Here is a 26,745-nt window from a genome sequence, read left to right as displayed (position 1 = left end):
ATCCCAAAACTATGCTGGACATGAGATTCTCTGCCTTCCCCAGTTCCAAACCCCATCCCTCACCACTGTCCCCATCACTCCCAGTTTTCTGCATGTTAGACAGTCCTGTTACAGTTGTGTAGTTGCTTTTCTCCATTTCACTTTCTCTTTTCTTCTTTTCATGGGCTAGTCTGCCCAAAAATAATCCATTTGTGTTTTAATAGTCTGATAATGTTATTTAATGAATATATCAGCTTTGTACTGCCATGAATGTACATTAAGTGTAATTACCATGTACTATACAAATGGGGGGGGGGGGGAATCTCAAAGCATTTAAACATTTGTAAATACATGTACTAATTTCAAGAATCTTAGCCATTCACTGTATGCATTTACACAGCACCACTATGGAAGAGTGGTTCTTCTAAATAAAATATCCCAGGCATTTATTCCTTTCACTATCCATTTCTTCAGTTTCTAACTCATAATGTTTCATGGCAACAAAGTATCGGATAAAAGTTTCGCCTAATGCTTCCTTAATGCACGCATCTTTCTCAAGGGCAACCAGAGCATCTTCTAGTTTCAGAGGGATTGATGAATGTTTCAGATCACCAGTGTGATTTTCTTCTTCAAGCATATCATCATAGCTGAGTCCTCTCTTTATTCCGTCTAGACCTGCAGCAATAGTAGCAGCAAGGACCAGGTATGGGTTTGCTGCAGCAGAACTCAATTTATTCTCTATATAAGTGCCTTTTCCACCATGGCATTTGACATTAAAGGCACAGCTGTTATCATTATATGCCCAATTTGCATTTACAGTCTCTTTTGATTCTTTACTGTATTTAGAATAAGGCTTGCGGCAACTGGTGGTAGGAGCCATCAGGCAGCTGATAGCTGCTGTGTGAGCCAAGAGACCTGACAGCCAATTTTTTCCAAGCTCTGAGAGCTCCTCAACTCCATAACCAGCAGAAAACAAATTCTTCTGGCCATTCAGATCCCACAGACTATGTGATAGAGCCCCCAAATTGTAGAATCCTGATTCTGAGAAAAAGCTAGCCACATAGTTATACTTCTTAGCCACCTCTTTAAGGCCTGTTCTAAATGTGAAGGCACTGTCAGCAGCATCTAGGCCAAATGCTGGATGAAAAGTGATCTCCATTTGCCCAGGCCCACTGGAAGAAGAAAAGCTTTCAATGTTGGCACCAGCATAATACATGCCTTCAATAAGCTCCTGAATGAAAGTCTGGTCATGGTTATTTAGTATCGTGGCTGCAGGAAAGGATATTGTCTTTGAATTTACAACTTCAGTAATGCCATAAATACAAAATTCATAAGTGAATGCAGAGTGCAAAGAAAAGCCGTTGTCCTGAAGCTGGCTCAGCTGTTTCTTGGCAATGTGCCTTGGGGAGGTCATTAGTGGGGTGCCCAGCACAGTGAAGGAATCACATATCACTCTTGCGGTCTGCTCAGTCCAGGGTAGTATTCGAAACGTTGATAAATCAGGATTCAGAATTATGTCACAATTGAAATTGGTTGCATTTATGTAGTCTAATTCATTATCTTTAGGATTCAGCGTCAGTTCAAGGTAACTTCTTGGCATGGCAATACCATGTAGTGCTTTCTCCTAAACACAGAGCAGAATGACATATTACCACACCAGAAAAGAGCTCAATGGTATTTTTATGTATATAAAAGACATAAAATTCAGATTCTCAGGTAGAACAAAGATATTTTTGTAAAAGAACAATAAAATGCAGTGATCACTGACATTAAGGGTAAGAGCCAGTTACTGTGTCTTTATAAATCAGAACAACTTTCTGAAAAATTGACATGAAAACTATGACATCAATGATCATTTTTTAAATTTCCATAAAGGACAAAAAAATTGTTCAACGCTTTTCTTGTATGGTGTTTATATAATTGGTATCACCTGCTAGGTGCACTCTTTGCAAGTGAGACTTTTATCTATATTTAGTCTATTTAGCTTCCATCCCCTCTGACCATTTTGTTTAAGTAGACTCAAGTGACCACACAAGACTCATATCAATTCAATTCAGGCCATAACTTCTCTTTAAATACTGTTTCTCAGATGCAACATTTAACAGAAAAATCTCACTTTTTAGACTCAAAAAATTTGGGGTAAAAGGCAGGGAATCACTTCCAGGTAAGAAAATCTCATAATTATACTTTCTTCTCCATTTGAACAGAAAGCTTCAACTGATGAAAATGAAACGCGGGTGAGACCCCAAGGAAGGATCATCTACATTCAATCAAGTGCCTTTATGACTTACCTTATGATCAAACATTTTCTGACAAAAACTGCAATTAGGCCAAGTTCTATCAAGTGGAATCTGGCTCATATTTACATCTTACCTTTATTCTTCTAAGGGAAACAATTCCATTTGTGTGAGTAGAAGAGACAGAACAAACCCAGGAAGGGCAAGCTCAGAACTGAAAACAGCCAATTTTCCATATCCAGACAGAAATTGCATATGGTAGCTTCTCTTCATATGAATGAATGAATGAATGAGTGAATGAATGAATGAATGAATTAATTAATTAATGAATGAAATCTGTCTTCTTTTAAGCAGCTGGCAGTCAACATTATCAATGCGTGACACCCGTAACCAAAACTGCACACTCTGGTGAACTCTGCTCCAAGAAGTCTAAGCTGTCTATTTGGCACTGAAAAAGCTGCCAAAGGTTACTACTACCCCACAGTAGTAAATCTCCCTCTTGAACACTGAGACCTAATTTATCCTGCTTCCTGATTAGATTTTTATTTCCTTAATCATTACTACGGCAAATATTGCTTTTAAATCTTTGTGCAAATCAGTGATATTTTCCTATCTTATTGATAATTATGAAATTTTGCATAACTAAAGTTATTTTATTTCCAGTCACTTTATTGCTCAGTGTAAACACTCCTTTCTTTTTTGCAATTTAGAGATGTTCATAAAACTAAATTTTTTTATAACGTGTTGAATCTGAAAAGATATTTCTGAGGAAAGAGATTATTAGTACTTCAAAGAACTGAAATTATTAGCCTTATCTAATTAGATTGTTATTTGGAGGAGAAGAGGAATAAATGATTGCAATGATTAAAGAAGTCCAGATCCTTTGGGAACATGAGCAAGGGGAGGGAACAGATAATTTGTTCTAAGTTGGAGTTGCTGCCTGCAGTATGAAAAAAATGTAATTTAGGGATGGAGGCATGAAAACACATAAAGGTACAACTAGAAATGAAAAAACTTACTTGAAAAAATCGAGAAGGAACATTCTTTGATCTCGACACACCATGGAGGTCTATTGATTCAAATCTGACAAACTGCACGTTGTCCCTGGCCATCTGCTGCTTAATAAATTCAATATGAGAGAGCAGGTAAAGGAGAGTTGGGTTCTCCAGGCCGTTTACATCAGGATCTCTGTTGAATGCTAGAAGTGAAGAGGAATGTTCATGTCAAACAAAATAATGAATGCTGGAATAAGGCTGTTCTAAAAAATGCAATAGTAGGAAATGGTGGCATGGGGTGTAAATACAAAAATGAGAAAAATATATGGATCCTGAAAGAGTTTTGGAAATAAACACATGCATTTTTCCCTGCCATCCTGTATAAAATTCCTTATCTTTTAGAATAGTCTGTAATTTAAACTTTTTTCCCAATTAACGAGAGAACACATGGTAAAAGCAGGTTTTATGAAGTTTGTTGGGTGTTTTTAGGAGCAAAAACAGTAACTGAAAACCTATTTCCCACTGAAAACTGACAGAATATAGGGGCTGTTTTTTCAGTGACTTTGTAAAGTGTGTTGATACAGAAAGAAGGGCACTTGTCTTCTACTAAACCTTTGTCAAGTCTTCTTGAGGATTGCTGTCTTCTTTCAGCACAAGTAATGACTTTTAAGGGAAGTTTATGCATTTATGCATTTGTTATGGAGTCATCAGTTGTAATGCAGAAGCTGTAGGGCTCTATAAACTTCTTGACATGAAGGCAATAACACCTGAGTATAATTTCTATAATGGAGCAGAGAGACCTTCCTTTCACCAACCTCAATCTCTCAGCCTGCTTTTCTTTTGAGTATCCGTGTATTGTTTTTGTTCAAGTTAAACTACATAAGGCATTAACTTCACTTAGTACAATAAACTAAAACAACCAAGAGTAACATTTCATATTAACAGACAAAAAATTGGGAAAAAATATATTTCTTTTCACATTTCTAGGAGATAAATCTTCCATTCTTCCTGAGGATGTGCACAAATGAATTTTGCAGATGTTTCAAATCCACAGTGGAAGATCTCCAACAGCAACCATTCACTACCAGCCTCCAAGGGAAAGTTTAAAGCTTCATGCTGAGGCACTCTGAAGGTTGGTGGGTGCAATCCTAATCTCTCCAGTAGCATATTACCCAAATTAGAGCAGTTCTCCTCTAACAGTAGCTAGCAGGCACAAACACAGCTTTCTGACCTCTCCTTTGGGGCAAGCAGGACTGCCTGTTGCAAGGCTGTAAGAATGCTCAGCACCTAGCACAGGACAAGGCTGTCAGATTATTCCCTGAAAAGGCCACAAATTCATCTGTAGCCATGAAGACTTCTCAGAATCTTTGGGTATTACTGGAGCATCCTCCAGCTTAGATCCAAGGAGGATACTTTAGGTCATTTAAGTAAGAAAAGGTAAAGTAATAACAGTGCTCTATGAGGAATGGTAGCTGAAAGTACAGAACAGAATTCAAGTAAATAGGAGAACAGAGTAAGAATTGAAGAGAAAGAAAATAATTTAGATTTATTTCACTTCATGACACCTTCCTCTTTGGTCCATTTCAGGTCTAAGTTACTTATGGAAATAGTGTGTTTTTTGTTTTTTTTTTCTCTCTCAATGTCTTCTATAAACACTGGGGCAATATGTCCTTTAAAAGATGAATATTAAATAAGAAAATCCTCTTAAAATATTTTGTATAACACTCCCTCTGTTGTGGGTGCTGCCAAAACACAAGAGCAAACAGCAAGAACTGGCCTTATCTTGCCTATGCTACCAAGAAAGATACTTGAATATCACTTCAGTCATCCTGTAATGGTGTTTTACATGATACAGGTTTACTGGCAGTTACCAAATTTGTCTTTTTTAAGAACATGACCATTGTTTAGAAATTAATTAACATGTATAAACTGTGGTTGTTCAATAGATTGACAGAACTTTAAAAGATTCTGAAAATCTTCCTAAAGTTCTAAGTCCTAAATCTTCCTATCAAGAGAACTTTTTTTTTAACTGCAGGGACAGAAATCTGAGGCTTTCATCTTTAAAGCAGTGCTCACTGCATTATTTTATACGTTTAATTTCCTTGGCAAAGATGGTAAACATTTCCTGTCAACCACCTGTCACCTTGAGATTTTTATGTCCTTGTATTGTTCAAAGGCTTGGCTGAAAACCCTTGACATCAGTCAATTTTTGATGTAAATTTTGCAAGCATTTCTTAAAATGTCTTGAAATGTTGTCTATTAAATTTCCATCTACCGAACAAATATTTTTCAGGTAGAAGCATATAAATCATGAACAAACAGCAACTTTAATTCTAATCTAATTAATCCTTTAAAACAGTTTTCCAGAGATATATAGATTATATAAATCAAAATATAAGAAAAACACAAATGTTATGTGCATTCATATTATTGATGCATAAATTAATTTTAAAAATACAGCTACAAATATACTTACAGTAAATTCACGAATACAAGCCGCACTGAATATAAGCCGCATCTCTGGGTGTTGGCAAACATTTTGGTTTTTGTCCATAGATAAGCCGCACACGAATATAAGCCGCTTTGTCGTTCGCAGCGAGGACCTGGGTGCAATTATTAACAGAACCGCGGGAGGGCGGGGTTTACTGGCTGAGCTAAGGCTGTGCAGGCTCGGCCCGCTAGGGGCCGCTGACAGGGCCAGATGGCCCAGCCCGGCGCTGTCGCTCGGGGCCGGCCGCCGCTGCCCCTGGGCTCGGTCACCCCGGGTCGGCGCTGCCCCGCGGTGGCAGGCAGGGACGGAGCTTCCCCTGCTCCTACGGCAGCGGCGGTGGGCGGGGACGGAGCTTTCCCGCGCCCGTGGCGCCGGCGGCGGGCAGGGACGGAGTTTCCCCGCTCCTGCCGCGGCGGCGGCGGGCGGGGACAAAGCACCCCGTCGGCTCCCCGAGCCGCGGCAATGGCTGCGCGGGGCTCCCGTCGGCTCCCCGGGCCGCAGCAATGGCGGCGCCGGCTTCCCCCCCCCCTCCCCGGGCCGCAGCAATGGCGGCGCGCGCTTCCCCCCCCCTCCCCGGGCCGCGGTAGGGGCGGCCCGGGTCCCCCCTCTCCTCCCCAGGCCGCGGCAATGGCGGCGCCGGGCCCCCCCCGTCTCTCCCCTGGGCTGTGGCAGAGGAGGAAAGAGAGCTCTCCCGCCTCTCTCCCCGCCCCCCGTGCTGCCTACAGGGAGCTAGGCTCCACCCACGGTGCAACAAAGTAGCGATTTGTAACAATCGCAAAATGCCGACTTTGCAGCTGCTCGGCTCAGCACTCTGGCAGGCACTTCTGAGGTTGTATTAGCCGCTCCTGATTATTAGCCGCATTTCCGGTTTAGGAGCAAAATCTTAGTCAAATTGGTGCGGCTTGTATTCGTGAAATTACTGTAATTTAAACATCTGCCAATGGCAGGTAATTTTCAAAACTTTATATATGTGCATTGTCTTCAAGCTAAAGGTACTTGAATAAATACCATAAATTCCATTATGTGAACAAACATTAATAGAAAATTCATACACATAAAATATTTCTAAAGAACACTAAGAAAACAAAAATTAATAACTAAGGAAGCAAGAATTTGTCTTCTCCAGTTGGACTTTTATGGTCAACGATACATCTTTTTAAATTAAGAGAATAAATTGTATATATTGGTCTAGTATTAGGCTAGAATTAATCTATATACCAGTGTTGATACCCTGCTAGGCAAAGGACACTTATTCATTTACAAGAGCCTTTTTCCAAGATCTTTTAGCATCAATAGAAAAAATCGTGCAGCCTTCACGTACTTTTTAGAGTTCATCTCTTTTATCATTTGCAGATTAGCTTTCTCATTTAAATAACGTTTCTGTAAATTGTAAGATGGACAAAAATATCACCTCTGGTTGATTTTGGGAATATGAGAGGGGATTTTTTTTTAAGTAATAACTACAAACTGCTCACTTTTCTACTGCGTAGGACACAAAATATATTTTCTTGGCAGACACTTAATAAATCTTTGTCAAACTACAATTGGCATCCATGATACCAGTAATTATTAAAGTTTGGAAAGGTATAGTAGGGAATGGAGTACTCTGTCTTTACTCAGTTCATATAGTGATTATCCAGAGCATTAGTTGCTAGAAGTAAAGTAGGCAACAAATATTTGACAGACCTAGCTGATTTAGCATCACAGTCTGAAAGTTTTACATTCCTCTAAGGGAAGATTCTGTTCATGAGTATGACTTTTTCTCTAGGTTTCTGGGTGTCTAGAAATAAGGGCATCTTCCTCTTCATTTCAGAAAGTCTCCTTAAAGAAACACCTAAGTTCAATGAGATGCTCATTGAACAGATTTCTGTTCAGATTTTCATTTCAAAAATCAAATAAAAATCCAGACTGGACATCTTTCTTTAAGCAGATCATTGAACATCTACTACATCATTTTGGCAGGACACAGAAAAAAAAATGTTTGCTTGTCTATGGTCTCTTTGCATTTCCCATTTAAGTTACTATTGAGAAACAACTGGTAATAGTCCTTTTTCTCCTGTAATTAGTACAAAATATCTACAAACTATCTTCACATATTAAAAAAAAAATATTAATTGCACAAAACTAAAACTACTACCAATAATAATAATGATAATAATAATAATAATAATAAGTAGTAGTAGTAGTAGTACTGTTATTATTACTATTATTATTGCTATTATTATTACTATTTTTATTTATAGCAGAAGAGTGGTGCCATCCTTAGATTATTAATATTGAAATTAATCATCCAGATTGCTAAGAGCAGCTAGGGCAAATCGTTGACATCAGCCTTCCCTTTCTTAGCAACAGGAAAGTGCCAAAACAGAAGGAAGTGTATGTCCCAGATCAATCTCTCATTTTCAACTTTAATGCCACCCTTTCCCACAGTCCTTTATTAAACCACATCATAACTAAAATAAACAATTTCTTACTAGTAGAAGAGCTTACTATGTTAGAACTCTAACACAGGGTGCTCTGGGGATCTATACTGAGCCCTTTTGTAAAAACAGATACCTTGTGTTGATGGTATTCACTAGCAATGAGTCCCCCAGGGTTATCACAAATCTACACTCTTCTAAATCCTAAGGAAATTTCTGTCAGAACTAATTTAAACATGTCTGTTCTTCCTTAGAGTACTCTGGTTTGTATACTTAAGAACAGCCAGTTTACTTGTTTTGCACAGAATGTTGTTTACTGTTCTCACTTTTGCCTTCAAACATTAACTACCTTTATTTCTCAAACCTTATATGACAGTTTTTCCTACAGTTGATATCATTCTTATTCCTACTTTTCTATTCCCATCTGGTTTTTTTGACAGGGTAAGTAGACTTGAGTTGCATTTGAATGTTCTATTGATGCAGTGATCAGAAGTATCTTTGATTGAAAAGATATGCAATTTCCATTTCTTTCTCACCTAAAAAAAGTTTCTCCAAAACTGTTTACTGATTTGATTTCTGCAGTAAAGTACATAAAAAGTTGTTTCCTACCTTGTATTTTAACTCATCTATAAGATTCTTAGCAGGGGAATAAATGTGTAAGCATATTAGAAACTCCCAAAGGATGGGTGACAGTAAAAATATTTCCCTGTTCTGTTTGGAAGCAAAACTTTCAATTCTTTTTCTTTTCCATTTATTTCTTTGTCTCATGATGGTCTGCTTTCTTTTTTAAACTTAATTGCAAAGCAGGTTTCTTACTGGTATGACCATGTAAAAGCACAGCATTCTCATGAGTTCTATAGCTAATTTAGAGACTGATATATAGCTTCAATTAGCCATGAATTACTCTTTCCAAAGTGCATGACAACAGCATGACATAGCTTCTCGGAGAAGATACATCTTCAAGAGTCAAATGCAAAGTACATTTTTATCTCTCAATAAATGAAATATAAAATAAATAACCTATATTGTTCTACATTCCAGGATGTTTTATAAAAATGGCTCTGTAGTGAGGTAAGTAATTGCAGTTGTGTACAAAATTTAGAGGATTTGAAAACAATATGTGCAGGTGTCTGGAAGAAACTCAAGTTGTGTAATACCCAATGGAATTACCTAACTGATAATCCTAAACAAGTTGAAATTACACTGTTGCAAACTGGGAATCCCTTCCAGCCTAAAAATATTTCCTAATTTTAAAAAATCAAGAGACTCGCAGAACAGTTTGAGTTGAAAGAAACATTAGAGATCATCCAGTTCTAGTGCCTATGCCACAGGCAAAGACACCTTCCACTAGACCAGGTTGTTCAAATCTCCATCCAACCTGGCCTCGAACACTTCCAGAATGAGGGAGAGCACTATGCTAAATGGGAAGCAAGGCTAAGTAGGGAAGAGACTTTGTACAATTCTGAAAGTAAGGACTAAACTTTTCATGAATATGTTGTAGAAGGACAGGTAGCTGGCAGTCATAACACGCAGAGAATACATTTCCCTTACACTAGGTCCAATCTAACAATTTTTGGACCTTTAACAATTACTGTAAAGACAAAAAGCATCTCCAGTGGATAGGAAGAGTTACTGTCTGAATACACCTCTTTCTCACAGTCATACCATGACTAGCTTACAACAAATACCAGAGACAGATGAGTTGAATCTCAGCTGAAAGAGGAGAAAAAAGATCAGAGAGACTGGATGGAAGTTCTGTCTGAGTATTTTTCTTTTATATAGATTAAGAGGAAAAGTGGGAAATCATACAGAGTCAGAGACGAGGAAGATGGCAGCAATTAGTATGGAAGATAAAGGACTAAAGAGTTTTTGGTTGCTTTGGTTTGTTCTTAGAGTTTGTTAGGTTAAAAAAATGGTGAGTCGTATATAGCTTAGTTCAGAAAGAAAAGGAAAGAAAAAGACAAAAAATATGTTGCTTTTTTTCAACAGAATATGAGGGCAACCAAGAGGGTTTAGAAGGGAGCTGAGTTTCAGCCCTGTTCTGCTCAAACTCAATTCAAAATGTAGAAAAACAGAGAAAAATGTTGTTGAACCCAGATAAGGCATGAGGAAAGCACATGAAGAAACAGTATGTCTTCGGTCCTTCACTTTAGGAGAGCTGCAAGAATGGCACAGGTTGTGTAAAATACAGAGCCAAAAAGGGTACCAAGTGAAAAAGACAGTGCTAAGCCCCAAAGTGAGACATTGTTATTCTTCAGGAATTACAGCAGAGGCAGTGTCTATGAAGTGACCACTTACATCCTCTGATTGTCCACTTACAGTTCCCAACGAGTCTCCATTTCCTTTTCCTTGTGACTGACTAGATTTACTGAGCAGAATCAGTGGGGGCAAAATTGTCTCCTCCAGGTGAGCACAAAGGACAGTGAAATCACATGGGGAGTTGAAATTTGGTTCACACTGTGTGAGCAAATTTTTGTATGTCCATAGAGAGAAAAGCCTAAGCTATTTCTTTGCTGAAGGATTCATAATTCATCCCTAAATGTTAGGTAGCATCATTTGTTAGTGACTCATTATTAAAACGAAGAGCTTTGAAAAAGTCAAGAGTAAGAATATATGGTTAATATTGCAGTAGAAAACAAGATTTCTTGTAGGACTGATGAAATCCAATTTAAATATGAAATACAGCCTACTAGTGTTTTCTTGATGTGCTTTGCTTTGGAAAGCCAAGTTAACAAAGGAACTTGGTGTTTGGGGTCAGCATGTGATTCTTGAAGTATTCAGACTTTCTTGTGCGCTTGAAATTTCAATAGTCATTAGGTAGCCACTGATACCTGCAACCATAGCTGAAACATATTTTCTTTCTTTAGAAAGTTTCCTCTCTTCCCAACAGTTCCCAGCCTCATGTTGGTCATATTTACATGGCCAGATACTTGATACACAGTCTAGAAGATGAGTCCTGTTGAGAGGACCTGCTTCTGGAGCTGTTCTGGATGCCCAGCTCTGTAGTCTGCACTGAGTAGATTTCTTTATCCTGACTACAGACCAAGACATGCAAAGCAAATTTGAAACCTCAGGTGACATACTTATTCCAGTGATTTGCTCGCCTACAGATGCCTGGGGTGATGTTGTTTCCTAAGGTCCAGAAGAGCAATTTCTCCTCAACCTGTGTGATGTCACCAGGCTCAGTTGTGGCAGTGCCTGTGGCTACTGAGGCCACCTGCAGTCCCTGGCTCGGGAGCCCACATCCCCCTGTGTCACAGGGGGTGATATGCCTAGACTCTGGGGTATAATGATCCTTGGGTGCTTCACATTGCTCGAATAAAGTTATTTCCTTTGGCCTCTTCTCTGGCCACTATAGTATTAATATTCTAATTTAGTAGCATGCAGAGGAGCACATGGTGAGATTTCAGTTCAGAAAGGTCAATAGACACCTACCTTATGTGCTATATGCACTATACATACGGCACATGCATGAAGCCATCCTGTGTGCATGTACATATTATGAATGGCTATTTAATACTACATACTTTCTTTCCTGTTATTCTTATTCTTTACTATTTGGAATCATCCTTCTTTGTCTCCCAAGAACGCAGGCATTGGACAACTTAAGAAGCACCTGGTAATTGATAACTCCATACCTACTTACAGAAATGCACATTATTATCAGATATAGACACTTTGGCAAATAAAATTCCTAAATTCAGGTTGGTGTTGTCAGTATATTCACCTAATTAGCTGCATGTGTTAGTTTCTATCTTTCCATGGAAAAGCACTTCAGATTACAGTAATTTCACGAATACAAGTCGCAGCAATTTGACAAAAATTTTGGTGGAAACCCGGAAGTGTGGCTAATAGTCGGGGGCGGCTAATCTGTGAATAATTTTCTGACATTTACAACCCCAGACGTGCCAGCCAGGGCGCCGAGCCAAGCACCTGCCAGTAAAAGCCGGCATTCCGCGATTGTTACAGTGTTACCGTGTTGCCCTGGCTCCCTGCAGGCAGCAAGGGGGGCAGGGAGAGAGGCGGGAGAGCTCCTTCTTGCCTCCTCTGCCACAGCCCAGGGGAGAGACAGGGGGACCCTGCGCCACCATTGCCGCGGCCCGGGGAGTGGGGGGGGAGCCCGTGCCACCATTGCCGCAGCTCGGGGAGGAGGGGTGGGGCGCGCCACCATTGCCGCGGCTCGGGGAGCCGACGGGGGCCCTGCGCCGCCATTGCCGCGGCTCGGGGAGGACGGGGGGGGGCACGCCGCCATTGCTGCGGCCCGGGGACGGGGGGGGGGGGGTACTCTGCCCCCGCCCTCCGCCGCCGTGGCGAGAGCAGGGGGTGCTCCGTGCCCGGCCAGTGCCGCAGCATGAGCGGGGTGCTCTCTCCGTGCCCGGCTGGCGCCGTGGTGGGAGCGGGGCTGGGGCAAGCATACCCAGAGGCGGTGGCCAGCCCCGAGCGGCACCACCAAGCTGGGCCACCTGGCCCCGTCAGCAACCCCTAGCGGGCCGAGCCTGCACAGCCTTAGTTGAGCCAGTAAACCCCCCGCCATGCCGCGGTTCTGTTAGTATTTGGCAACTTTGTTGCATGCGGGTCCTCGCTGCGAACGACAGAGCGGCTTATATTCAGGTGCGGCTTATTTATGGACAAAAACCGAAATATTTGCCAACATCCAGAGATGCGGCTTATACTCAGTGCGGCTTGTATTCGTGAATTTACTGTAAGTTTTAGTTTTAACTTCAGCTCCAGTTTCTCTGACATTGTTCAAGTGACATTTTTCTTACTAATCCAAATATCTGACGTCTGCTTCTTTTCTATTATTTTTTTCCATGTCAAAGCACTTCTTTCACAAAATATCTGACAAGAAATGGACAAAATGCACATGCAGTAATATTTCCACCCTGTCCAATCAGAATTTTGGAAAAAATATATGGATCTATCATTTTACAGAGATATTAGCCATGTAACTAACATGACTGCATATAAATCTTCTGATGTACTCTGAATTACTGATGCTCAGCTACATATTTTAACCTTTCTACTGTTGATCCCTAGAGATTGTCCTTTAACTGTGTACTTTTATAACAATAAAGTATAGTCCTTTTTCGGCCATATCTCAACACTGAGTGGATCTGAAAAATAACCTCTTGCAATTTTTCCAAATGTTTTGGATGAAGTCTTCTGATTTGAGCAAGTTCAAATATTTGAAAGCTTGCAAATTATTGAGACCTTATTTCAGATCTATTCAATGTCAAGATATCTTTAGATCCAAGACTTCAGGCACTTTGGCAACTGAAATATTTAACATAATGTTTTAGTCAATAAAATGTTAATATTTAGGACTTGATCTTATAAATTACCATGGGTAGCCATGAAATACTGTTTATGCAAAAGCTCATTAAACAGTTCAGAATTTTATCCAAAATTTCATTTTCTTCAGTTAAGTTACTGAATGTATTCAATGAAGATTAAACTTTGGACACATACAGTTCTTACAGAAACTATTTCTGTGCATTCCATTTACTATTGAAATGCACAGTGAGCCCTACAACTTGTTTGGTAAAAGCCAAATGGAATCCAAACCTCATGACATTCCAAAATGTTTGATATTGAATACTTTCCTGATGAGGCAAAACAGTTTTCTCCCAGCTCCCCTCATAGTTAGTTCTCATCTGTACATCTCTTGCAGCCATCACTACCAACAGTCATCCAGGGCAGGATTAATCCCAGGTAGCTTCAGGCATCTCAGAGTTAGACAAAAGATCTAAACTAATCATCACATGATTTCTTCCCCACTGAGTGGAAATACACACCCACCTTCAGAGATCAATTTTTCATCCACTTCTAATACCTTTTTGAAGACAAAATGCCTGTCTTTACTGACTAGGTAATAAGCTTGGATTAGCCACTTCATGTTGAATGGTTGCGACTGGGTTGAAATCTCCCTGTAGAATCTGCAATTAATTTCATCAGTTCCCTCCACCTTGTAAGTAGTGCTATGACAAAGAATAATTAGTCCTAAGTTTTAAAATAGACTTGCTGGTTTAGCAGACAGTGAGAACACAGTAGTGTTAAATTTTTGATAACAAATTTTGCTAGTCTTTAGCAATGTGAAAAACAATGCAGTGTGGAAAGGGAACAGTATCAAGCGTAGGCTGAGAAATAATCCTCTAAACTTTTTATTCTAATAGATATGACTAGAGAGTGGTTCAAGTGTGAAATATCTTTTCAAAGCTTTGTCTTTCTCATGCAGTGCCTTCAGTAAACACTGATACTGTTCATGGATATCTTTTTCAGACTTGCTCAAACTGGGTAATACAAAATGTCTGCCAAAAAATCCTGCAGCAGCTAACAAAATTGACATGTTCAAATTGTCTCTTTACAGAGTATCTATAGAAGGGTTTCTATCCATTTGTCAGGAGAGTTGAGAAAAAAAGGATAAATTAATATTATTGTAAAAATGTAATTACTATTATTATATTTTGCTACATAGTTAATGATGGATAAAGTATTTTATCAATTAAGAGATTCATGCTTCTTGTATCAGTAAGATAAGTCAAAAGGAAATATATCTGTCCTGGAAAGCTGAATGTGATCTCAGACTGATGCTCATGGAAATGTATTAATCTCATATTCATACAACTGACAAGCTGGTGTTTTTGTGTTTCCTGGAAATATATCAACAAACTGTTCAAGTCCATTACATTATCATAGCTAATAATAGTTTTCAGTTTGTTGATCCAGATAGACCAGAAGCTTTTACAAAGAAATCACAGCCTATTAGTAGCAATTAATTGTCTCTAAAAACACTTCCAAAATGGACTTATTGAACAGCATGAAATAAGTGGCAGTTGTCTCTGCCTCATTTGCTTTTCTTCCTCTCTAATTTATAAGAGATGTTTTTGCATTCCAGTCCTCTCACAAGACAAATAATTGAAAACATCATCTCTACATGGGACCAATTTCTACTGCTGGAAATGTTTTTTAAAAAAGGAGATTTTAAGAAGTGCAGATGCCATTAGAGCTTTGTAGTATCTAGCTGAATTTTAGGAAATGTTGCCTGCACTCGGTTTAAATGAGGAAATATTTCAGTTTTAGTGAAAAGACATGACCACTTGTGCGTGAAAAGTTTTGGCAGGCAGTTGGGTTTTATAAATGCCTTCCTTTAAAAAAAAAAAGGCAGCATAGACATAGAGCATAATATCCAATCCATCCTGATGACACAGAAACCACAGCTGTCAATTCTCTCTTGCACTAACTCGGACTTAAGTTTGCAGCTTAGCAAAGCACCACAAAACAACAGGAGCAATTTCTTTAAGAGGAGAGCAAGTGATGTTTAAGTATCCTTACCGTCGAGACCTGTGGAGGAGTCAAACTGAACCTCAGGAGCTGTACTTTCTGCAGGTGTAGGAGCTGCTGGCAGCCCCAGAATAAGGTGATCCACATTGCTTCCCACTGGTTGCTGCTGATCAGAGCCAGCAGAGCTGAGGACCAGGACGGTTTTGCTCTGCTGCCCCATTCCCTCCTTGTGGAAGCTGAGATACTTTTGCTTTTCCTCTCCAAAATGGGGACTAAAAGTCTCAAAAGGTCTGCCCTGCTTCTCAGCTGCTTTGTCCCGAGGTTTCAGATTTTTCTGAGCAAAAGTGCCACAGAAATTGGGCCCATGAGAAGGCAGATGACCTTCACTCAGCAGGTTTTTCAACTCTTGTAGACTTCGTTTAGAAATGCCAGGTGCCCCCTTGAAGGACTCGGCAGTACAGCTCCCTGGCATGGATGCAGCACTTCCTAGGGAGTCCATCTTTGTCACATGAAACTTGACAACTTTTTCTTCTGGCTTACCCCTTTTACCACTTGCCTGCTCACAGTCCTTCTCCCTTTGCACTGCCTCCATGCAGACATCTTTCTGTGCATCCCTCACAGACTGCGCACCTGGGGGCAACTTCATCTGAGTTGCTGTATCTGTTTCCTCATACATTTTTCCTACTATTCTTCTCCCAGTATCAGCATATTCCAGTGTTTCTCGTGTTTCTCCACACCTGACTTCTTTACCATCTCTGCCAGAATTGGAATTGTCGTCACCTCCTCTGTCCACTTGAGGAAAGGCAGTGGGGCTTTGAAGAGACTGCTCTGATGGTGGTTCTGAGCAACCAGTGGTTCCTTTAAGGGGACAAGGATCTGGGATTTTAGAGGTGTGGGACAGCTCCATCTTCTCATTTTCTAAAGGAGGAATAGGACCTTTGATTCCCTTTTTCTTTCTGAAACCACATATATTGTTGCCATCAACTTCATCATTGTCACTTTCAGATGTGTTCTGTAACCAGCAATAAAATATACAACCAAACAACATGCATGAATGACACAGAACATGGCAATGTAGCACTACCACCTGCTGCATTTACCTTGTAGTATTTCCACTACTTCTTGATGATGGAAGTCTCTGTGAACATGTATTTTGATCTTTAAAATATCTCACAAAATTCTTTTTCTTATGTTTTAGAACAAGATTGGAGAAAACACCTTCATAATACTGCTCTTAGCCAGATTTAGTAGATTATAATATGACATAGTACGTTGTGTGACATCATTTGCCAAACATATGTCCTTTAAAGTTAAAAAGTATTTTAGTATTTGCAATATAGCACAGATTTCAGTATTGTGGTTAATTATCAAGGTAATGATTGAATTCTTCATTTCACAATGTCTAAAAAGACTCCCTGACTTAGTTTAACCAAAATCACTGCATAGCCAAACACAAACTATTATATTACTAATGTACACCTACTCAGGCATGTATTTAAGAGATATGAACACTCCTTGGTTTGCTTGGGTTGGAATTAACACCTGTGAAAACACTGGGAAATCAAGGAATATCCTCTGAATTAGACCATTCTTTACCTTTTCCACAAAGGAATAATCTGCACTCTCTCCAATTTCTGAATTTCCAGAAGAAGGGATCTGCACAAAAGCAAAGTGAATGCCAGACTGGGTAACGCAAAAGTGATTTCTGTTGGCAGACAAAAGGCATGTAGAAGGAAAGGCAGCAGAATCCAATGTGCATATGGAATGAAGCAGCTACATTGTCTACATTAAGTTCATTAACAACTCTCTTTTTCTGCATGATTCCACCCTTTTCACACTATTTTCTTGCCATGCTATTTTCCATCATTCTGAAATCAAAAGATGTTTACAGTTTCTCTCCTAATGAGGAGCTCACAGGAATGTCTCTTCCCTCTCTCCTGCCTGCCCCGAATTTCCATGGCAGGTTGTATGTACAGCTGCTTTGGAGCTCACTGGGACACTGCTGGTGGTGTGGGAGGCAGCTGGCCAGCAGCTCTGTGGGGAGATAGACTCCCACATACATATCCTGACAGAGATACGCCTGTGATGCACACTTGCAATCAAACACAGTCACTGGTGCATTCACAAGTCCTTTCCTACCCCAATTTTAGCACTCTGTGTTTAATGAATTCATTTCTTCATCCAAGGGTTTTGGTTTATTCCCATAACACACCCTATAATAAATATCCCATAAAATAATTCTGGGTGTTTGCTGATACCCTTACACATTCAGACATGCAGAATAGACTTAATTCTTAAAGGTCTGTATCATTATGGAGTAGAAATGTAATAAAATAACTTTTTGAAAAGCAAAGTGGACAAAACCAGATTATAATTTGGAATTATAATTTTAATACTTTGCTTAGTAATACAAAAAAGGAATGCAGCTGAGGGAGAAACAGTAGGAGTGGAGGAACCAGGGTCTGCCAAATAGAAAAACACAAGTCTTAAAATAAAAGATCCATCACATTAAATTCCTAATCATACAACATTATTTTTTGAGAGAAAGTAGAGTTCCAGTTATGAAAGCTATAGTCATAAAAAAATTATATTATCATTAATTTATGACAAATACTTGCTTTAATATATTTTGTGGCAGAGGCTACCATCATCAAAATATCTTGATTTACAATTTATGAGGTTTTCAGAATTCTTTTGTTTCCTTTGAGTAATTAAAAACCAGTGACACAATCATAATGCCTTATACATTTCTGCTTTATAATGCATGCTGATACCTATTGAAAATTTAAAAATTAGACAAATTTTTTGCCTGTTATCTATATTGTAGATCTCTGAAAAGTTTTCATCAAAATGAAGGACAGTTGAGCTCATCCTTTTATATAACATCTGTACTGAAGTCAGACAAAGGATTGTCCATATGTTGAAAGCAAAATGTCAGAAAACAACTTCTTCATACAACTAGACATTCTAAAGGATTCCATGAACACAAGATACCATTTCCACATTTTAATCCTTACCAAAACAAATTCCTTCTGAATAGACATGAGCAGGAAAAGGACTGATCACTTGCAAGTTTGTAAATGGAAATGTTCTTTTGCAACAGACCTCGAATAACTGATGAGTCTACAGTAGTTTGGAAAGGATTTATTTTCCATTAATAACTAGACTATGGTACTGCAGTTTGATATTAGACCCAAAAGAAATACCCATTACTCTTAAAGAAAAACAGTGATAATTTTTATTTTCAAATAAACAAAACTCTTACAATTATACAGAGAAAACCTCTTCATTACTTTAGGTCCTCAGCAAAAGGCACATTGCGAATTTTTGCAGGGAAATTACTCTTAATTTCTAAATAAACTCAAACATTATGGACTTTAATTTAGAAAATTTCATTTTCCATTTTATTTTAATTTCATTTAATTTCATTTCATTTCATTTCATTCACAGTATTTTCTGCAGTGAAATAAACATTTCTATACTTGTTACAAGGTACCACAACAGCATTTCTTCATATTAAAGACAATCATATGCATGAGATATAGCACAGACTTACACTTACTTGTCTAGTAGTTTATGTGGTAAAGGCTTAGTACATGGGTAGAGAGGGGGGACCACCCAGGAACTGGACTTTCAGTTTATCTGTTTAACTTTTTATTTCTTGAAAGAATTTTTTTTTCTACAGAAGACAGGGATGGTTAAGTGACATAGTGCCTTGAAAGAGGCACAGTGCAAGTAAGCTGGCTACAAATGATTACTTAATTGAACCAAGTGTTGTGCTGTGCTGAAAGGAAAGCAAAACAGTCATGGCATTAATACAGCAAAAATTCTGACTACTTTTAATTTCCTTCCTGAATGTTCCTACATTTTTGTTCTGCGTCAACAGTACTAGGAAATAGGTTACTTCTAAGTTCTTTTACCCAATTTTTTTCAGCATCAATTAATTTTTGTTTTCTGATTTTTGAATATTTGCTTGCACCTTAAGTCAGAGGTCTTGGCAGATCTGAATTTTTTTTCCCTTTCTTAGCCAAGAAGCACTTGGGCAGCAATTCAAATATTCCTGCCAAAAATCAGCTCCAAAATACAAACAGTGTGGGTCACATTGCACAACAGATCTGAGGTTTAGGTTTTTCTTTCTAATGTTTTATCTGATGTTATTCATTGATATTTATTGGTACTTTCCCAAGTTGTGATTTCTTTATGTCTACTTGTGCCAGTGCTGCAATTTGTGCTGATACATCGATCCCTTTCTGTACTGGAGTTTGCACTGGGCAAGGCTTCAGGCAGAGGTGGACCAGTGCAAGTCCTACAAGAGGCAGGAAGAGCAGGCTGGATCACAATTCATTTCCCTTTATGGATAATCTCAACTCATAAATAACAGCTTTACTCATCATCACTACGCTCCTGCTGTGTCACTCTGAGTACACAAGAGTCTGGATGCCTCTGACTATCAGCAGATAACGGCTACACTTAAGCTTTACAGCAGCATGTTAAGGCACCATGCAGGTAGGAAGAGGAGAGAATAGAGGACAGTAACAGCAGGTAAATATTTCAGCATTGTGCAGATGAAATTGCTTTCTCTACTTTACAAAATTAAGTGCCACTTCTGGCATGCGACCACGATTCCACATCTGAGGGACATCTTATATCTTGTGGCAACACAGAAAATATAAATTTAAAGCAATTTCTCTAAATCAGTTTGTGTTCATCTTTGGGCTTTGTGCAGCTCTGAAGTGGTGTATTAACTATATCATGAAATACAGTGCAGCCAAAAGGCAGTTCATCTGTAAACCTGCCAAGTTGAGAGCATTGGAAATGTAAAGTGTTGCCTTTGGGAGGAATAACAAATACTGAGGTTTGTGTTGTGTGAAACAGGTGAAAATCCAGGGCAATTCTTGAACTTTCGTATTAAAATTATATTATAGGTGATTGAAAATATATCCATAGCGTTCTACGTGGAAAATTCAGGTGCTGCAGGGGGAACTTTCAATTTTTCTCCCACTTTTTGTTTGTGTCATGACTTCAGGCAAGACTGCAAACACTATTACAATTTATAAACCTCTCTCAAAAACATATTGACAAAAAGAGACATGGAAATGAGAAAAAATAAACTCTCAGTAAAGCATTTGAAAGGGGGAACAAAGAGAGAAACGGAATTAGTTTAAAAAGAGCTCTGAGTAACTGTGGATGAATAGCTTCAGAAAGATTTCTATCAAAGGAAAAGGTGAAAAAGGCTAGGTGAAACTCTAGCAGGAGCTTTAGTATACTTAATCAACAAAATAACTCAATGTTCCTGCTACTGACTACCTAAAAACGTGATGCAAGCATTCAACAAAATACAATAGGGGCTAAGTCACATTTTCATTTTTTAGTTAATCTCATTAACTGGTTTTTAAGAGGTCAAATTGTAATGATCTTCTTGAGTTGGTGCTATAGAGTTTTCAAGAAGGAAAGATTATTTTTGCAAAGAACATCTAAATGTCAAAATCTGGTAAACCTAAGAAATAGAAAACTATGGGAAACAAAAACAAATGTAAAAAATATATAGGATTTGGTTGGATTATTTTTTTATTTATGAAAAATTAATCGTTTCACTTAGATTTTTATTTTTTTTAATCATATAAAACAGTGTTGAAAACCTGAAATTAAATGTTTCCACTCTAAAAAAAATGCAGAAATATTGTTCAGGTCATGCTGACATGGGACATTGCTTACACTGATTGAACTTTTTTCCAGTTCTAATTCAAAAGTCAGTTTTTTCTCTTTTCAAATACTGTCATATTCTAAAGGCTAAGGAATGTTTTCTGTCCCACTCTGGCTGTTACCAGGTTACCCTTTACAGCTCTCACAGTTTGGTACATCAAGTTTATTTAATCTTTTTATGTAGTAATGACTTTTGAATACTTGAAGCCAAGACAGCAGGAGGTGCTGCTTAAGACCTCGCACAAGAGTACCCATAAAGCAAGTAGTTCTGTGTCCAAGTGCTTTCTCTGCCCCTTTCCCTGGCATGCAGAAAGCATTGCCCTGCTGCTTCCCCAGCAACCAGGCAGCGAAGGAGCAGCGGATGCAAGAACATATTATCTACTGCTGAGAATTAATGAAGCTTCACTGGAGACACTGGAGCTACAAAGGTTTGAACCAGGACAGAATCTGGCCATGGAGCTGTACTGAGAACAACACAGATATTTCCAGGGAGTATCTCCAAGCACAGAGAGGGGTTTTGGCTCTTGGGTGCAGTGCTTAAATAAGGCATGCAATGATAAACAGACACTGCTTGTTTGTAAGAGAGAAACATGAGGAACACATACTTTGTAAAGATATTGCTGTGACTAATTTCTCCCTCAGTGACCTTGTTTGATAAAGTGGCTCTTTGAGAGTGATTTACTGCTACAAAAACCTCATCGTGAAGGATGTGAAAGTGGCATAAATGTTAGGTACATCCCATTATTTTGCAGTTGGAAAAGCTGAAGCACAAACTTGCCATAGGTCAAGGGAGATGTGTGGCAATGTGAGGAGCAAAAAAAGTCTTCTTCCTTCTCTGAAACATAAATATTCTCAATTATTAATATCCTTCATGTGAAAATGAATGGAGTGAGGTTAGCTCACAATATTGTGCTAGTAATTTTCACATCTAACACCTGCCTTTGTCTGCTACGCCCATTCAAAGCCTTCATACTACACAACACAATTACCAGACAAGCTTCTCAAGGTCATTGATTATCTTGCTGCTTCAAAGCAACAGAGTTGTCCTTGTAACAAGATTATTTGCAATTACTTTCCCTTGACTATGCAACCTGCACTGTGTTAAAAAAAAAATATATCCCTAAATAAGGCAGAGTGTCAAAATGAATAAGCTGATCCTTCCTTCACAGTGGTTTGAGACCACAAAAGAATGAATTCAGGATAAGAATCTGTTTTAAAATGCACTTATAGAGAAACTAAGCATTTCCATTTGGGCCAGTAGCCTGACTCAAGAGTGTCACTTTCTAATCCAGGTCAGATCCAATACACAGACTGTAGTTCTTTCATTTGCATTAGTGAAGTTAAAGCCAATTTATTTCCCCAGTAATATTAAGAGGATCAGATTTACGACATCTATTTTTGTTATTTTTAATAAAGCTGTAAATGAAACTAATAGGAAGTCAAAATCTCTTAGACTTGCTTCCTAAGGCAAATGGAGTGTTTTCAGCTTAAACAAGAAGCCTTTTTTTGACATCCACTTTCTTCAGGATCAGACCACACTCAACATACATGCATGAAGAGCCTTGCACATAATTCACAAGGAATAATGCACTCACTTGAAATCTTGAGGTAAATGCAAGAAGCATTTTACATCAGTATACCTGCTCAGAAATCATTCATGATCAGTCTCTTACCTGCTGAGTAACATCTTCCTTTTTGTTCATGTCCACTTCATTCTAGTTCAGGTCACCATTAGAAATGGCCTAGTAAAAATCTAGTAGAAAGCTATCCCATATTTATAGGCACAGACACAATGAAGGGTAGTTCACACAGAATTGCTGTAAAGTTCTTTTCCCAGAAGGCCACGCAGACGATGAAGCATGAAGAGCAACCCCAATGAGTCATGCTCAAGAGCGCTGCTTTCTGGAACAGCGCGGAAGTAGTAAACTGGCAAACACATTATTAGCTGCCTGCCTGCAAACAAAGGCAACTGAGCATAAAACTGGTTTGCTCAACTTTTCTCCTCACAAAAGGCTTTTGTCCTGTAACAAGCCATTTCTGCTCTGGAATAGAAGCTATTGTTAGGCTCCTTAGAGGTAAAACCTACACTGGGCATTAAAACAGCAGTATGATTTTGAGGCACGTGAACAGGGGTTTGAAAGGCACAGAACACTGGAAGAACAACATGCAGCACCAGCCGGTTATTCTGGCTTGCATGTTGCAAATTCATAGTGATGCATCTAGTTACATTAGAATTGAAGAGGCGTCATTTATTGCAGTAGATATCTAAAAATATTTCAAAGATTATGTAGTTAAGCTTATCTTTCTTATTTTTTTTCAGGTCTAATATGTATTCATAGGATTGTTTTTAACAAACATTTCACTCATTCAAGTTCCTTCGGATGACATAAAATTAAAGGATGTCCATATTGTTGTGCTTACAGCAACCCTACCTGACAACCCATCACTCAATAAATTCAAGTAAATATGATGTTCAGATTGGCATTTAATTATGTGAAAACTCAGGTTTGGCATTCTTTTAATACTCAAAAAAAGACCAAAAAACCCCCCCCAAAAAAAAAAACCGAACAAAAAAACCTTGCTAAAATTACCCCCAACATAATGACTATGCATTAGGAGCTATAATTCACAAAAAATCTTGAGTGTCATCAGTCCAATGTGTAAATGTAAGTGCCCAAGTCCCAAACGGGGATTCTGAAAACCCTTCCTTTTCTTGTAGGGCAGAGATCATACATTTGTGACTCCATCCATGCAATTTCTGTAACTGCCCCCTCTGAACTGCCCCATTTGTCACAGACGAGAGCAGGAAGCAAGTGGAAGTTCGCTAGTATTCAAGAAAAAGGCTTGCTTACATGTCTTGACATTTGGTCACCCAGACACCAAAAAATTCAACACCCAGACCGTTTAGTAGGACCAGGTTCCTACATGACAGATATCATGGAAGTCAGCATTTTGCTTTCAGAATAGTTCTTTTAAAAATGTTTGCCTCAGACTGCCATTATACACCAGTAGGCACAATTGCACAGTTCCTTTTCTAGGCAATGTACAGCTGCCACAGACCTACACTTTGCCATGCTTGTGAGCCTGTTAGGATGAGTTATGTCAAAAGGATGCTTCTGAGCAGGACTATTCACCAAACTGTCTGAGAGGTAGAGGCCAGACAGACAGTTCTTCTGGCTTCCCATTTTTACCATTTTGAATACAAGAAGAAACAACCTCAGTTCTTAATTTAGAAAAGACACACTTCAGGTTAAAAATCTCATTTTTCAGAGCAAGAAAAATATTCTTCACAACAACGGTAGTCAAACACTAGCACAGGTTGCCCAGACAGAGTATGGAATATCTATCCTTGGAGGTATTCAGAAATTGACTATAGAATGCCCTGAGACAAGTTCAGAGTTGGCTCTGATTTAAGTGGTAGATCAAGTCTGATAACCACCACAGATACTATCCAGAATAAATTATTATATGATTGTGCATCTGATTCATTTATACATATTTTTATTAACTTCATTACATTCTTGCAAGTACAAAACATCTCTGGTACACTTCTCATTCTGTTCTATTCTGTCCTGCTAAACATCATAAAGACAAGAAAGAGCAACCTCTGCTTTAAATAGTGTAGTTGAGGCACCAATTTTGCAAATATCATTAGCAAGAAACAATATTTTCATTAATGCTCAAAGAATCAGTTATTTCCATCTCAAGTGTTTTTCAGATCCTCTTTAAAAAAGTGTTGTTTTGTTTTGATTTGTGGATAGACTGAAAGAGGAGAGGGAGGGGATTCTCTGCTAAGATCTGCCTGCAAGATGCTGCTGGCTTCAGAAGAACTTTGCTGATTGGAGAATCTAAGAATCAGATCCAGAAACTGATGGAAGCTCATTTCAGATCTACCACAACACACAGATTACTGCAAAGAGCATTGTTTGGTCATCATCTTCCCACCTTTGGGAAATAAGATAAATCAAGACAAAGCTACTCTATCTCATGAGAAAAATCCAGGGGTTTATAAAAGATGGTTTTTATATATACATTCAGAAAGGTAGTTTCTGCAACTAAGCTTTTGTAAAAACCTGCTTTCAAAATGGATATGGCAGTATTCTTCCTGAAACAAACCTCTCTCCAGTCTTTAAAAAACAAAAACAAAAAACAAAACAAAACAAAAAACCACAAAAAAAAAATCAGAAAACTCGAGAGGAAGACATTTTATGAGGGAAAAGTATTAATATTTATTTTACATTTATCATTGATTTCATGAGAGACATTATAAGTGATGAATTCCAAATTCCTGAAAACCCAGTTTAGCATTGGCCACAATAAGAAAGGGCCAAAATGTATGGAGTAATATTTACTGCTTGATCAGGAACACAGCTGTGAGAAACAGCCATGCCATGCTCATCCACCCCTTGTTTCCTGGCAGATAGATGAGATGAATTGAAGCAGACCTGCCTCTTAGGCTTGTCCTAAAATTCTTGTCCTATCTTTCATTCCATCCTCGCTTTCTGCTTCATTACAGAAGAACCTTTTCCAGTCCTAAAACCCTTTAGGTAGGCGTAGCAAAGTTCATCTTCCTTGCTAAGAGGCATTGAGACGGTTTCAATTTTCTATTAGCATAAATGTGCTAAAAATGTTCTTTTTCCAGATATACTGGCTACAAAGCAGTTTTTAGCATCATTATAAGTAAACCAGATTACTGAAGGGCATGTACAGTGCAGAATAATATTTTCATACCTACATCACAGGAAAGGGATCCTGAGAAGAACAGCTCAAAAAAGTGTTTTCTGGAGGAGAAACAAAGATTTACACAAAATAATCCCTTTACTTTACAATGTAGAAGTGATACCATGACTTTGCATAATTATTTACTTTAAATAGGCTTCAAACACAATTTATCAAATACCAATATAAAAGTCTAGACACTTCAAAAATATAACACAGAACAAACATCACAAAAGAGGTTACTTAATACTTTAGATACAGATGCTTTGTATGTACTGTCTATGATGAATAAGTGCTAATGAGAAAATGCAAACTGCTCATTATCCCATTAGTAGCTCTTCAGCAGCTAAAAAAAGAGAACCAGCTTCTCTGGTGACAGCCACTGTGGCAAACAACTGCCAACTCAGGGGAAAGATTCACTGGTGAATGGATAGGAACCTTCAGGCAGATTTCACTGTCATCGTGGCCTAAAACTACTTCTGATTCCAGCTACTTACAAAAGGGTGGGTTTTTTCATGCATTGTCAAAAAACAAAAAAAACCCAGTTTAAAATATCACTTTTTGTAGTTTCCTTCCATTTACAGTAATTTCACGACCATAAGGCACACTGGACTATAAGGCACACCGGACTATAAGGCACACCCCCTGGGAGTCGGCAAAATTCACAACTTTGTAGATCAGATAAGGCGCACTGGACTATAGGGCACCCTTTCTTTTGCAGTGAGGCTCCGCCCCCAGCTCCCCCCGCACGGTTGCTGGCCGAGGCTCCGCCTCAACCCGGCAGACATGGGCCCCTGGGCCCGCCTTTATCCGGCAGGAGCGGTGCCATGGGCCCCCAGGCCCCCCTGTACCCGGCGGGGCCGGGGCATGCCCGCCGCCCCTCCGTGCCGCTTCCATGGGGCCAGGCTATGGCTGCTGCC

General features: G+C 38.9%; 1 protein-coding gene across 1 annotated transcript; it reads right to left on the bottom strand.

Annotated features, from left to right (window-relative positions):
* Positions 1–303: 303 nt before the first annotated feature.
* On the bottom strand, positions 304–22,809 carry LGSN (lengsin, lens protein with glutamine synthetase domain). Its single transcript, XM_033054457.1, has 5 exons — positions 22,780–22,809; positions 17,000–17,059; positions 15,455–16,415; positions 3,236–3,414; positions 304–1,603 (listed from the first exon to the last, which is right to left on the bottom strand). Exons 1-5 carry the CDS (start codon positions 22,807–22,809, stop codon positions 404–406), a joined length of 2,430 nt encoding a protein of 809 aa, XP_032910348.1. The 3' UTR covers positions 304–403.
* Between the last annotated feature and the right edge of the window lie 3,936 nt (positions 22,810–26,745).

Source organism: Catharus ustulatus, chromosome 3 (assembly GCF_009819885.2).
Source record: "Catharus ustulatus isolate bCatUst1 chromosome 3, bCatUst1.pri.v2, whole genome shotgun sequence".
NCBI lineage: Eukaryota > Metazoa > Chordata > Aves > Passeriformes > Turdidae > Catharus > Catharus ustulatus.
Note: the sequence above shows the minus strand (reverse complement) of the source record. Positions and strands in the feature narration are given on the sequence as shown.

Excerpts from the sequence above, each read along its gene's own strand:
- LGSN (XM_033054457.1), bottom strand. The coding sequence starts at position 22,809 with ATGAACAAAAAGGAAGATGTTACTCAGCAG. Across the intron at positions 17,060-22,779 it reads AGGAAGATGTTACTCAGCAG|ATCCCTTCTTCTGGAAATTC; the intron begins GTAAGAGACTGA and ends GCTTTTGTGCAG. Across the intron at positions 3,415-15,454 it reads CTCCTCCACAGGTCTCGACG|CATTCAACAGAGATCCTGAT; the intron begins GTAAGGATACTT and ends CTTCACTTCTAG.